Below are 14,187 nucleotides of genomic sequence, written 5' to 3'. Positions count from 1 at the left end.
CGTGGCGCTCCCTGATTGGCTGATGGAACCCTCTTAGACATAAGTCAGAGGGGGTTTCTGGCATTCGGGGAAAGGGGTCCCATGTGAAAACATGGGGCCCCTTTCAGTTCGAGGTCGGGTGTCCGTTTTTTTATTTTGACAAGTACGTGGATTACAAATGGATTACAAGCAGAAGAGCCTTCTACCCTGGATTTTGTGAGTATAATTTTTTCAACAGGTACACCATGGATTCTACATGGAGAAGAGGACCGACCCTCGTGTGAACATAAGGTAAGTATGTGTATATGGTGGTGTGTATGTATGCATTAAAGTTATACTTTCAAGGTGTGTGTCTTATGTCTTTATTGGGGTATTTTTTTAGTAGTAGTACTACAGGTACCAGTGGGCCCGGTTTTCCGCCGCATGCTGGTACTTGTGGTTCTCCAAGTACCAGCTTGCTGGGACTTGTAGTACTGCTACTAAAAACAATATTCAACACTTTCAACAAAGGCTATCAGCCCCCCATCCGCAGCCCTTGGATGGGGGGGACAGCCTCGGGCTTCACCCCTGGCCCTTGGGTGGCTGGAGGGGGGGGCCCCTTGATTTAAGGGGTTCCCACTCCTCCAGGGTACCCCAGCCAGGGGTGACTAGTTGGGTATTTAATGCCACGGCCGCAGGGCGCTGTATAAAAGTGACCCCCGGCTGTGGCATTATCTGTCCAGCTAGTGGAGCCCGGTGCTGGTTTCAAAAATACGGGGGACCCCTACGCTTTTTGTCCCCCCGTATTTTTGGAACCAGGACCAGGCGCAGAGCCCGGTGCTGGTTGCTTAAATATGGGGGAACCCCTGTCAATTTTTTCCCCATATTTTTGCAACCAGGACCGGCTCAAAGAGCCCGAGGCTGGTTTGGCTTAGGAGGGGGGACCCCACGCAATTTTTTTTTTAAGTTTAAACATATTTTTTTTTTTTACAAGGTGCACAATGAAGCCCAGCATGGATCTCTCAGATACGGCCGAGATTCATTGTATTAAAGTCGGCAGTGTTTTACAAGTCACTCACGTAAAACACTGCCAAAAAAAACGAATGACATCGGTAAAACTGAAAATGCAGAATACGACAGCTTAGTAAATGAGCCGTAATAAATTCAAAAAGTTGCAAATTTACACTTGCGATGTCATTCGTGATTGAACTTTGACCTCAAACGGGAAAATACGAATGTTAGTAAATATACCCCAATGTCTTAAGAACTATCTGCAGCGTAAAGGAGTCCTGGAAGTAATGATATAGCACCCACAGAGACCTGATCTGTCTGGGATTACGTGCAGAGAGAGAAGGATTTGAGCAAGCCTACATCTACAGAATATCTGTGGTTAGTTATCCAAAATGTTTGGAACACCCTCCCTGATAAATTCCTTCAAAAGCTGTGTGCAAGTGTACCTAGAATTTTTTTTGCTGTTTTAAAGGCAAAGGGTGGTCACACCAAATATGGATTTAATTTAGATTTCTCTTCTGTTCATTTTGTTCATTGAAAAAAATAAACTATTACACTTCTATTTTTGAAAACGTTCTTACTTTGCAGCAATTTTGTCCACACTTGTCTAAAACTTTTGCACAGTACCATACCTCCCAACACGACCCTCTCCAGGAGGGACAGAGTGCTCTGTTCCTGGACTTCCCCCTTAGTGCATGCTTGCCATCACCTGTGGTGAAACACATTTATTATCCATTAACCTGTTCAACACAGGTGCTCGCACTCATAAGTTAAGAGAAAAGTTCAGAAGCAGAGCATTTTGTATCTCCTGGTGAGGGTCATGTTGGGAGGTATGCAGTACTGTACATGGGCCCTCATTCTGAGTTGATCGCAGCAGGAATTTTGTTAGCAGTTGGGCAAAACCATGGCCCTCATTCCGAGTTGTTCGCTCGGTAAAAATCTTCGCATCGCAGCGATTTTCCGCTTAATGCGCATGCGCAATGTTCGCACTGCGACTGCGCCAAGTAAATTTGCTATGCAGTTAGGAATTTTACTCACAGCTTTTTCATCGTTCTGGAGATCGTAATGTGATTGACAGGAAATGGGTGTTACTGGGCGGAAACAGGCCGTTTTATGGGCGTGTGGGAAAAAACGCTACAGTTTCCGGAAAAAACGCAGGAGTGGCCGGAGAAACGGAGGAGTGTCTGGGCGAACGCTGGGTGTGTTTGTGACGTCAAACCAGGAACGACAAGCACTGAACTGATCGCAGATGCCGAGTAAGTCTGAAGCTACTCAGAAACTGCTACGAGGTGTGTAATCGCAATATTGCGAATACATCGTTCGCAATTTTAAGATGCTAAGATTCACTCCCAGTAGGCGGCGGCTTAGCATGAGCAAATCTGCTAAAATCCGCTTGCGAGCGAACAACTCGGAATGAGGGCCCATGTGCACTGCAGGAAGGGGGGGGGCAGATATAACATGTGCAGAGAGAGTTAGATTTGGGTGGGTTATTTTGTTTCTGTGCAGTGTAAATACTGGCTGCTTTATTTTTACAATGCAATTTAGATTGCAGATTGAACACACCACACCCAAATCTAAAGGGCCCTACAGACATGCCGATCCGCCGCCGAGCTGCCCGACGGCGGATACGTCCGATGGGCGACTCGACGGTGGGGGGGGGGGGGGCAGTGACGGGGGGAGTGAAGTTTCTTCACTCCCCCCCGTCATGCGGCTCCATTGAAGTGCAGGCAAATATGGACGAGATCGTCCATATTGGCCTACATGCACAGCCGATGGGGGACCAGCGATGAACGAGCGCGGGGCCGTGCATCGTTCATCACTGGAGCCTCCACACTGAAAGATATGAACGAGTTCTCGTTCATTTATGAATGAGATCGTTCATATCTTTCAAACAAATCGGCATGTGTGTAGGGCCTATAACTCTCTCTGCACATGTTAAATCTGCCTCCCCTGCAGTGCACATGGGGGGTCATTCAGAGTTGTTAGCTCGTTGCCGATTTTCGCTATATTGCGATTAGTCGCTTACTGTGCATGCGCAAGGTTCGCAGAGCGCATGCGCTTAGTTATTTTACACAAAAGTTTGGTATTTTACTCACGGCATAATGAGGATTTTTCATCGTTCTGGTGATCGTACTGTGATTGACAGGAAGTGGGTGTTTCTGGGAGGAAACTGGCCGTTTCTGGGCGTGTGCGAAAAAACGCTGGAGTTTCTGGGAAAAACGCAGGAGTGTCTGAAGAAACGGGGGAGTGTCTGGGCGAACGCTGGGTGTGTTTGTGACGTCAAACCAGGAACGAAACTGACTGAACTGATCGCAATGGCTGAGTAAGTCTGGAGCTACTCAGAAACTGCTAAGAAATTTCTATTCGCAATTCTGCTAATCTTTCGTTCGCAATTCTGCTAAGCTAAGATACACTCCCAGTAGGCGGCGGCTTAGCGTGTGCAATGCTGCTAAAAGCAGCTAGCGAGCCAACAACTCGGAATGAGGGCCATGGTTTTGCTCAACTGCTAACAAAATTCCTGCTGCAATTAACTCGGAATTACCCCTATGGTGCACTGTCAGTAACTACTGGCTTGCTGATTTTCTGTGTACAAAAATCCATGTGTTCAGAGTGAGATTGGGATGCAAGGTGCTAAGGTGCGTACACACAGTGCGATTCTGGCTAACGGACGATATTGACTAAAAACTGCAGAGAGGCATGAACCTCCGATCTAGTCAGTATCGACGCCTGCACACACTATGGGGGTAAATCAGAGTTGATCGCACCAGCAAATTTGTTACTAATTGGGCAAAACCATGTGCACTGCATGGGGGGCAGATATAACATGTGCAGAGAGAGTTAGATTTGGGTGGGTTATATTGTTTCTGTGCAGGGTAAATACTGGCTGCTTTATTTTTATGCTGCAATTTAGATTTCAGTTTGAACACACCCCACCCAAATCTAACTCTCTCTGCACATATTATATCTGCCCCCCCTCCCTGCAGTGCACATGGTTTTGCCCAACTGCTAACAAATTTGGTGCTGCGATCAACTCTGAATTAGGTCCTATATCTCCTTGCAATGACTGCGCGTCGGCATCACAAGTGCATAACGCAGCACGATTTGTGCTAACTTTTCTTACAATTTTGACGTTATAGTCAAAATCATAAGCACAAATCGTACCGTGTGTATACACTTTTAGGGTTTCCACATCAATGCAGCAGCAACACACAGCTCTTGCATATCATAGCATCGACTTTTATGACTGCATTCCAGTAGGTCTTGCTGTCAATTAACGATGGCACCAGCCCCCTTCCAGAAACCGACCATTATTTTACCCCTTCATTACAATAGGGTTATAATAGTAAATTGAATATTACCTGGTGAAGTGTTTCATAAGGTTTCTTCATGTTCAGAATGTGGATGTTTCCGATGATAGGTAATGGCGTGGGTCCAGGCGGAAAATTATGATAAGTGTTTCTTCTGCGTGCATAAAGTATTGCCACAAAAATACATAGGATAATTGACAGCATTGTGACTGGGTCAGTGATAGTCATGGTGTCGGCAAAGCTTTTACCTATCAGATAATACAAAATACACACGTCAGATAGATAGATAGATAGATAGATAGATAGATATATAAACAATAAGTTGAGTGTCAGTCTGAGGTCTTATGCCATGAAGACAGTTTCTAGGGGACATTACATAGAGAATACATTGGCTGAGGATTAAACACAATATTATCCCAAATAAGACATTTTAACAATCTACAATACAGTACTACAATCTGGTCAGTTTGTGATACCCCATTAGTGTAACCACCTGTGATGAGATATATGGGGGCATCACTGTACATATATAAATATATTTAGATATACACAGGTATCCCTCACAGAGGGAAGACAGAGGGTGGAGCAATACAGAGCAGTATCTGTGATCTGTTTCCGAAGAGATGGGCGGAGTGATTTAGCCTGAGGGTGATTCGTCCTGTGAGGAGAACTCCTGATGGAGCAGGCAAGTGAAGGGGAACTGCGCTGACACAGCACCACATCTGGAACATTGCAGATATTTGCCGGTGCTGGGTGGAGAGCTATTTGCCGGTGCTGGTTGGAGAGCTGACACCGGGAGGCATCTGAGGAAAGTGTGAGGGAGCCGCCCAGGAGGCTGTCTGCTTCTGAGCTACCGAAGGGAGGAGGGAGCTTTTGTCTCACAGCACTGGCGGTGCTGAAACTGCTAATGATTTAGACATGATTCAAAATCAGCGATGGTCTATGACTGATGTTGAATACTTTTACCATCGATGGGGGAACACCAGATGGTTTCCCTTCATCTGTGGTTCAGTGACACTAATTCACCCCCCCCCCCCACCTCAAAGTTGTCCGTATTTCTTTGTACAGTAATGCAGGGTTGACTATTGATGGGTAAAACCATGAATGGTTCCCTTACAGATGGTTTGACACCATTGAGGTTATCCATCAATGGTACCATCGATGTGACCATAAATGGATAACCCACCCATGGCCAGCCCTACTCAGACATCAGGCTACGGCCACACATAGCAGCCAAGCGGGTCCCGCTGAACAGGACCCGCTTGGCCAAGAGGGGGTTTTGTGTGCACACGGATCCTGTTCTGCGGGATACCACAGAACAGGATCTGGCCAGTGACATACACAGGATTTCAATGGAACACAGTGCGGCAAAAGCGCACTGTGTAACACATACGTTGTTCACACATTATCCCCCCTACTCAATTCCCAACCACCCACTGGATACATTTCCCCGCACCACTAACATCCTCCTCCGCCCTTCCTGACTGAGCACAGGATCCACCCGTGACCAGGTACAGTAGATGCTGCTATCACCCTGCTCCGGCCAGAACAAGAACGGTTTTCTCATAACCACTTCCCTGCCAGGCAGCACGGGCTGGGTGCTCGCCTCCTGACTAGTAATAAAGCAGCATCGTATTCCCTACACACTGGCTGCTGCTCTCCGGTCCAGTCACTCAGTGACTGTGCTGACATGCAGGAAGTGAGAGGAGAGGGGGAACACCTGTCCCGAGGAGTAACCCTGACACTGCCACTGCCCAATACACTATGGTGGTCATTCCGAGGTGTTCGCTCGCAAGCTGCTTTTAGCAGCTTTGCACACGCTAAGCCGCCGCCTACTGGGAGTGAATCTTAGCTTATCAAAATTGCGAACGAAAGATTCGCAATATTGCGAAAAGACTTCTCTGTGCAGTTTCTGAGTAGCTCGAGACTTACTCTTCCAGTGCGATCAGTTCAGTGCTTGTCGTTCCTGGTTTGACGTCACAAACACACCCAGCGTTCGTCCAGACACTCCTCCATTTCTCCAGCCACTCCCGCGTTTTTCCCAGACCCGGTAGCGTTTTTTCAAACACTCCCATAAAACGGCCAGTTTCCGCCCAGAAACACCTACTTCCTGTCAATCACACTACGATCACCAGAACGAAGAAAAAACCTTGTAATGCCGTGAGTAAAATTCCTAACTGCATAGCAAATTTACTTGGCGCAGTCGCAGTGCGAACATTGCGCATGCGCAATTAGCGGAAAATCGCTGCGATGCGAAGAAAATTACAGAGCGAACAACTCGGAATGACCACCTATGTTACATTTTCTGCACCACCACCGTACTCACAAGTCACAACGGGTCACTTAACTGTCCACAGCTACCCCGAACTTTCCGCTGCTGCTGCCGCCAAGTACAGTACACATCTTCTCAGGGCATACAGCCAATAGGAATGCAGCTTTTAGCCTACTCCCAAAATGCTCTCCGTGCTGTGCTAGGCAAAGGGTTTGTGGGAGTTGTAGTTCATTTAGTTTCATCACAAAGGGGGACATTTATTAAGCAGTGATAAGAGTGGAGAAGTGAGCCAGTGGAGAAGTTGCCCATGGCAACCAATCAGCACTGAAGTAACATCTATAATTTGCATACTATGAAATTATACAGAGCTGTTGATGGGGCAACTTCTCCACTGGCTCACTTCTCCGCTCTTATCACTGCTTAGTAAATGTCCCCCTTAGTGTGGGCCACACTGCTGGGTGGCGCCCCTCCTCTGCTGGCACCCTGGCGAGTGCCATTCTGCTTTCTGTACCTTGTTTAAAGTTAAACCCTTGATATAAATGAAAGTTTCTATCATGTCCCCCCTTTCCCTTCTCTACTCCAAACTATACATGATAAGAGGCTAGATGCATCATCACTTGGAAAGTGATAAAATGTAGAGTGAAAAAGTACCAGCCAATCAGGTCCCACCTGCCATGTAACAGGCTGTGTTTGAAAAATGTCAGTTAGAAGCTGATTGGCTGGTACTTTTTCACTCTCCATTTTATCACTTTCCAAGCGATGATGCATCTGGCCCAAGATCTTTTAGTCTCTCCTGGTAAGTAGTGTGATGTAAGCTGTGCACCATTTTAGTTGCCCTTCTTTGTACAGTCTGCATTGGCAGTGCCCTGAGTGGATCATTTTAGTTTTAGTCTTTATTTGCATTTTCTATTGCTCTGTACAGTACTTTACTTTTATGTACTGTATAAATGATTTCATTGATACTTCTGCCATTCCTTAAGAACTTGATACATTTGATTAAAATAAAATAGTTACTTTAAATGTTCAAATGCTTTCCTATCCAATTATATCCCCACTGTACAGTCCGCACATATCCTCCACATATTTTATCTTTCTTCACTTTCCCTTGTTTCTGACCCTGGTTCATCATAGCTGTGATGTGATATCATGCAACCAACCTGGAACCTTTGCAATCCAGTGGACAAATATGCAATAGATAGAGCCTCTCCTTGTGTATCAATGTCTATTTCCCTATAGATTGTAAGCTTGCGAGTTGGGCCTTCCTACCTCTATGACTGTTTGTTTATTACCCAGTTTTATTTTATTATTGTGTCCAATTGTAAATTGCAACGGAATTTGCTGCGCTACAAAAGAAACTGTTAGTAAATAAATAATAATAATAAATAACACCAACTGACCTTTCTGTACTTATACTGTAGTAAGGACTCACCATAATTATTGCAGAGGACACAGTTGGAACCTTTCAGTAGCAGAAAACTCCCCGACTGTGTGTGGAAGACTCAGCAAGTCAGTTTCAGTTGTACCGCAGTTTCAGGGAAGCTCTAACTCTTAATATCAGAGGTAGTGAGAGGACAAGTTCTCTCACCCAGAGTAAACAGATTATCAATAAAGTTTTGTAACTTGGCCAGAAATCTCCTTATAAAGATACACCCTAGCAAAACGGCAAATCAGAGATAAGGATTTGGCATAACTGTATTGTACAGCCATGATCCACACAGCTAGCTAGTTGTGCCATGGTGTATAATTATACACGTTTGGGTATTGCTCTATGGGGGTCATTCCGAGTTAATTGCTCGCTAGCAGTTTTTAGCAGCCATGCAAACGCTATGCTGCCGCCCACTGGGAGTGTATTTTAGCTTAGCAGAAGTGCAAACTGTTGTGCAGATCTCCTGCAAAAAATTTTTGTGTAGTTTCAGAGTAGCTCAAAACCTACTCAGTGCTTGTGATCACTTCAGACTATTCAGTTCCGGATTTGACGTCACTCACCCACCCAGCGTTTGCCCAGCCATGCCTGTGGTTTCCCTGGCACGCCTGCGTTTTTCTGAACACTCCCTGAAAACGGTAATTTCACACCCAGAAACGCCCACTTCATGTCAATCACTCTGCGGCAACCAGTGCGACTGATATGCATTGCTAGACCCTGTGCAAAACTACATCGTTCGTTGTGCCCGTACGTCGCGCGTGCGCATTGCCCCACATACGCAAGCACAGAACTGCCGTTTTTTAGCCTGATCGCTGCGCTGCGAACAAATGCAGCTAGCAATCAACTCGGAATGACCCCCTATGGCAGGCCTGGCCAAACCAGTCCTCGAGATCTACCAACAGTTCATGTTTTTCAGGCCTCCTGGAGATCTGTAGAATTGTCAGTTAGGAATGAATGCAGCACATCTTAATTAGTAATGACTACACCTGAGCACCAGCTAGGTGGTCTGGAAAATGTGAACTGTTGGTAGATCTCGAGGACTGGTTTGGCCAGCTCTGCTCTATGGGGATGCAGTCAATTTACAATCAAATTTACAATCAAAATCCAGACGGTCAAAATTTCGACAACCATTGACCGACAGTCAAAATCCCGGCAAGGTCAAAATCCCGATATGGTCAAAATACCAACATTTAAAATACCGTCAAGGTCAAAATACCGACATTTAAAATGTCAACAGGTCAAAAAGTAATCATGAGGTTTTCATGAGTTTTCATTGAATCCGACTTGTTTTTACTTTACCATCCTAGTGGACGTGGAGGGAGAATATAAAAGTGTGTTGAGCGCAGCGAGGCACCATGCCCAAAGCATTGCGATACACTGAAAATAATTTACTTGAAAAAAAAATCACACATCACAAAACCACCAACTTCATACTTAATAAATAGTTGGATTGGCTCCCGTTCTAGACCTTGTGGTGAACGTTTCCTTTGGCGCCCCCCTTTGCCATTCAAAACAGGGTCGTAGCTTCACTGAGATGGGGCGTGGCCACATAATAGTACCAGTTCACATTACACCACACAGTAGTGTCCATCACTCACATTACACCACACCACACAGTAGTACCCCTTATACATAATATATATTTATTCCATGTGATCGGTTCATACATGTTCATTTATTGGTTTTTTAATCATATTAATCATATTAAATATTGTTAATTATTCACATGTCGGCTCTCTTTATATATATCATCTCCTGACACACAGCGCAGCCGTTTTTTCCTTGTTATATTGTCCCTCTGCTCACTCCACATAGTGTTCTCGGCACGCGCAGTATTTCCGGAGTTGTTCCTAATTAGGAATTCTTAAACTGTTCATCTTCCATATTCCATAGGCGCTGTTCAGCAGTTAAGTGTTGTTGTCTTGTGGTACCCCTTATACATGCCTGGAATAGGTCTTTATACACATTGCACCAGGTAAAGCCCCTTAAACACATTTGCCCCACTGCCTGTGTCCCCATCACTCACTCTCCGGTGCCTTCTCCTCCTGTCCAGGAGCTCCTCTGGCTCCATGTTCTTACCTTACTTCCAACCAGCGTGAGTGAGTAGCAAAGGGAGATGGCAGCAGGATGCGGGCAGTGGGAGGCAGCCACGGAGGGGGGCCATATCGGGGCAGGCAGCAGGTGGGCGCAGATGGTGCTGGTGGGGGGACTCAGGCCACAGTTCCCCAGGCGCCCACCCTGCCTGACCGCACCTAAACCTGCTACTGGTTCCAAGTAGGTATCCAATAGTCTTATACTAGAGCCCCTTACACTTTATGCCAGGTGGAGCTCCTTATACACATTGAACCAGGTACAGCCCCTTATACACATTGTGCCAGATAGAGCCTCTTATACACTGCACAAAGTAGCCCATTATAAACATTGCACCAGGTAGAGCCTTATACACATAGCGCCAGGTAGCCCATTATACACATTGCAACAGGTAGCCCTTTAGACACATTGCACCAAGTAGCATCTTACGCACATAACACCAGCTAGAGCTGCTTATGCACATTGTGCCAGGTAGAGCCTCTTTTACCCATTATGCCAGGTAAAGCCCCTTATACACATTGCACCAAGTAGTGCCTCTTATACACATTGCACCAGGTAGAGCCTGGTATACACATTGTGCCTGGTAGTCCCTAATACACATTGCGCCAGGTAGCCCCTTATACACACTGTGCCAGGCAGCCTCTTATACACATTGTGCCAGGTAGAGCATCTTATACCCATTATGCCTATGTAAATCCTCTTATACACATTGCACCAAGTAAAGCATCTTATACACATTGCACCAGGTAGAGCCCCTTATGAACATTGTGGAAGGTAGCCTTTTATACACATTGCATCATGTAGCCCCTTATACATACTGTGCCAGACAGCCCTTTATACACATTGTACCAGGTATCCCATTATATACTTTACTCCAGGTAGCCCCTTACATACTTTGTGCCATGTAGCCCCTTATGCACACTGCCACAGGTAGCCCCTTAAACACATTACACCAGGTGGCCCTTTATACACAACACGCCAGATAGCCCTTGTACACATTGTGCCAGGTAGTCTGTTATACACATTATTCCAGGTGGCCCCTTATACACATTGTGCCAGGTAGCCACTTAAACACATTGCAGCAGGTAAAGCCCCGAGAGAGAAAGAGAGAATGTGTGTGTGTGTGTGTGTGTGTGTGTGTGTGTTTCATCTGCCCCACTGCCTGTAACCCCATCACTTACCATCCGTAACCAGCTCCGCCAGTCCAGTATGTCCTCTGGCTCCATCTTCTTACCTTACTTCCACCCAATGTGAGTGAGTAGCGGAGTGGGGCGTTAGCAGGGTGCAGGCAGCCCAGGAGGGGGGCCATCATGGGGTGGACAGCAGGTGGGTGCAGGGGTTGCTGGTGGGGTGACTGTGGCCGTGCCCTCAGGTCGCAGTGCCTTGGGCATCCACCCTGCCTGTCTGCACCTAAAACCGCAACTGGTTCCAAGTAGGCATCCAATAGTCTTATACGTGGCATACATTCTACATTATCATCAGATTGGCCAGATAATTGCAGTGTGCATGTGGCCGACCAATATAAAAATATCAATCGGTCAGGGCATGCCAAATCATCCAGGATGTCCCGTCGATGCAATATTTTCTAAATGTCCATCTGGTCGCATTGGGCATTGTATGACCTGCTGTGGCTGACCGACTGACTTTCCCCTGTTCCTCCACATAGGAGGGAACAGGGAAATTTCTCCTCCCTGAAGGTTAAGCGCCAATATCATGTGACATACACAATGCCTGTCGGTCTGACATGCATTTGATCTGCCCATGTATGCCCGGCATTAGTAAAATAACAATGTGGGCAGAACCCCACGTACAGGCACAGTACACTGTGTGGACACAGCCCTAGAAATATATGGGGAAGCGCTGATAGGCTGAGAGCATGGGAATAGTTGCTAAAGTAGTGCATACTCTCAGGGGGATCGGTATGAAATACCTCCAATCAAAATACCGACGGTCGAAATCCCGACACCAATTGACCGATGGTCAAAATCCCGACAAGGTCAAAATACCGACATGGACAAAATACCGACATGTAAAATGCCGACAGGTCAGAATACCGACATGCGGTTTTTAATGTTTTTTTGTGTGTATGTCGACATAAGTCAACATGGACACCATATAAAGTGTACCGCGTCCCCTCGCATGGCTCGCTGCGCTCGCCATGCTTCGGCACACTATTATATTCCCCCTCCAGGTCCACTGGGATGGTAAAGTATGAACAAGTCAATTTCAATGAAAAAAACTCATGAAAAACTCATGTAGGTATTTTGACCTGTCGGTATTTTGACCTTGTCGGTATTTTAAATGTCTGTATTTTGTTCATGTCGGTATTTTGACCTTGTCGGGATTTTGACCATCGGTCAATTGGTGTCGGGATTTTGAACGTCTGGATTTTGATTGGAGGTAAACTGACTGCATCCCCTCTCAGGCAATCAGAACTTTCCCATTCATTTCTATGTCAATGTCTACTTAGAATGAGTAGGAGCCCATTCAAGGATTTGGTGAGTATGAGATTAGTGTGCAAGTACTTGTTATTTTAATATTTTCTATTCAGCCTGACTACAGGTGCCAGTGAACTCTTACTGTCCGGGCATGCTGGCACATGTGCAAGCCCCCTGCTCTGCTGTGCAAAGAAAAACCTTGGGAGGGAGACCATAATTTTTTTTGGGGGGTGGGGGTGGACATGACTTTCCAAGTAATTCCAGCCCGGGGCTGACCAGCTTGATGGTGGTTGCCAATATGGCAAGGGGATCGGGATCCCCAGGGGGGGTGTAGTATGGGTGACCGGCGGTCTCCTGACCGCCGGTCACCTTACCGACGCCGGGATCCCGGCAGCATACCGACGCCGGGATCCCTGCGGGGAGGGGCGAGTGCAGCAAGCCCCTTGCGGGCTCGCTGCGCTCACCACGCTGCGGGCTCGGTGGCGACCTGCGGTCGCCACGGGTTCTATTCCCACTCTATGGGTGTCGTGGACACCCACGAGTGGAAATAGTCCCTGTTGGTCGGCATGCCGACCATCGGGATAGTGAGCCGTCGGGCTCACGGAGGAGGTCATGTGACTGTCGGTCAGCCGACCGGCGGTCACATGACTACCACCCCCTCAGGGGATAGTCCTTGACTTGTGGCAGACACAATGCATTTTTTATAAACTCTTTCTAAGCTTTTACTCTTAACACAGCTTATCATAGATCATAGTTATCTGTGCAGTGAAAGTCAGATTGGGGGTTCTTGGGGCCCACTCCTCTCGCTCCCCACATCTTATCAGCACCACAAGCACTTGACATCCTGAAAACCAATCGAGTACAGACTTGGTGCAATGGGTTGCGATTATTTGCACACACGATCACATCATAGACAGCCTATGGGGCACAGATGTGATTATATGCATGTGCACATATATGTGCACGTAACCCGTGGTGGGTACTGTTTATAGCTCCACATAATTGAGAGACAACTATTGTATAAAGTTTTATTGAAGTGGAACAAAGACAATTTATACAACCCTAATACACACATAGAAAAATAAAATCTATCATCTATCTTGTCACATTTAAAATAGCAGCAGCCTCTGTACTACTTGCACACTGGGACAGGACACAGGAGGACTCTGTGTGTGTCTCTCGCCAGTCCTGAATGCTCTCATCAAATAATAGGTTACACAGGACCCAGACTCATAAACAGGGCCGGATTAACAATGGGGCGGATGGAGCTGCAGCTCCAGGCCCCCCATTGAAAATAGGCCCACAGGCTCCAATGCAACGCAGCCAGTGATGACAGGAAAAAATATTCCTGTCATCACCAGCAGCACAGCTCCCTCACCTCCCGGCTGCTCAGTAATCTCCACACCGAACCAGCTGGCTGGGCACAGATCAGCGTTCAGACCACGAAACTGTCCCTGCCTGAATCTGCCCGAGGCCACGCCCCCCGGGCCCGTCCGTAGCTCCACCCCCACCCGGCCTGAAGCTACGCCCCCTCATCTGATGTGGCACTGGCTGGCTGTGAACAGTAAGCTTATTCATCTTTGCTTTTTCCCTGTCTGGTGGTGCAGCACATAATATATTATTTAACATGCGATAGCAGCATAAGTTAAGGGGGGGGGGGCAGACACAAGGTAAATTAAAACATAT

At 46.8% G+C, this 14,187-nt stretch overlaps 1 protein-coding gene and 1 long non-coding RNA gene across 3 annotated transcripts in view; one reads left to right on the top strand and one right to left on the bottom strand.

The window, feature by feature from the left end:
• The window catches only part of LOC134908926 (cytochrome P450 2C5-like), a 189,333-nt gene extending 181,216 nt beyond the window's left edge, over positions 1 to 8,117 (bottom strand). The window contains exons 1-2 of one of the 2 annotated variants that reach the window (XM_063915181.1): positions 7,947 to 8,117; positions 4,329 to 4,525 (exon numbers count right to left, since the gene is read on the bottom strand). In XM_063915181.1, coding sequence (XP_063771251.1) covers positions 4,329 to 4,505 — 177 coding nt within the window. In that variant the 5' untranslated portion in view covers positions 4,506 to 4,525; positions 7,947 to 8,117. The remainder of the gene's footprint in view (positions 1 to 4,328; positions 4,526 to 7,946) is intronic. The other variant, XM_063915180.1, reaches the window with a different exon arrangement.
• LOC134908927 (uncharacterized) overlaps positions 1 to 14,187 on the top strand; it is a 118,947-nt gene that overhangs the window by 54,473 nt on the left and 50,287 nt on the right. The window lies entirely within an intron of this gene.

The sequence above is a fragment of the Pseudophryne corroboree genome, chromosome 4, assembly GCF_028390025.1.
Source record: "Pseudophryne corroboree isolate aPseCor3 chromosome 4, aPseCor3.hap2, whole genome shotgun sequence".
Taxonomy (NCBI): domain Eukaryota; kingdom Metazoa; phylum Chordata; class Amphibia; order Anura; family Myobatrachidae; genus Pseudophryne; species Pseudophryne corroboree.
The sequence above is the reverse complement of the archived record's forward strand: the minus strand, read 5'-3'. Positions and strand labels throughout refer to the sequence as shown.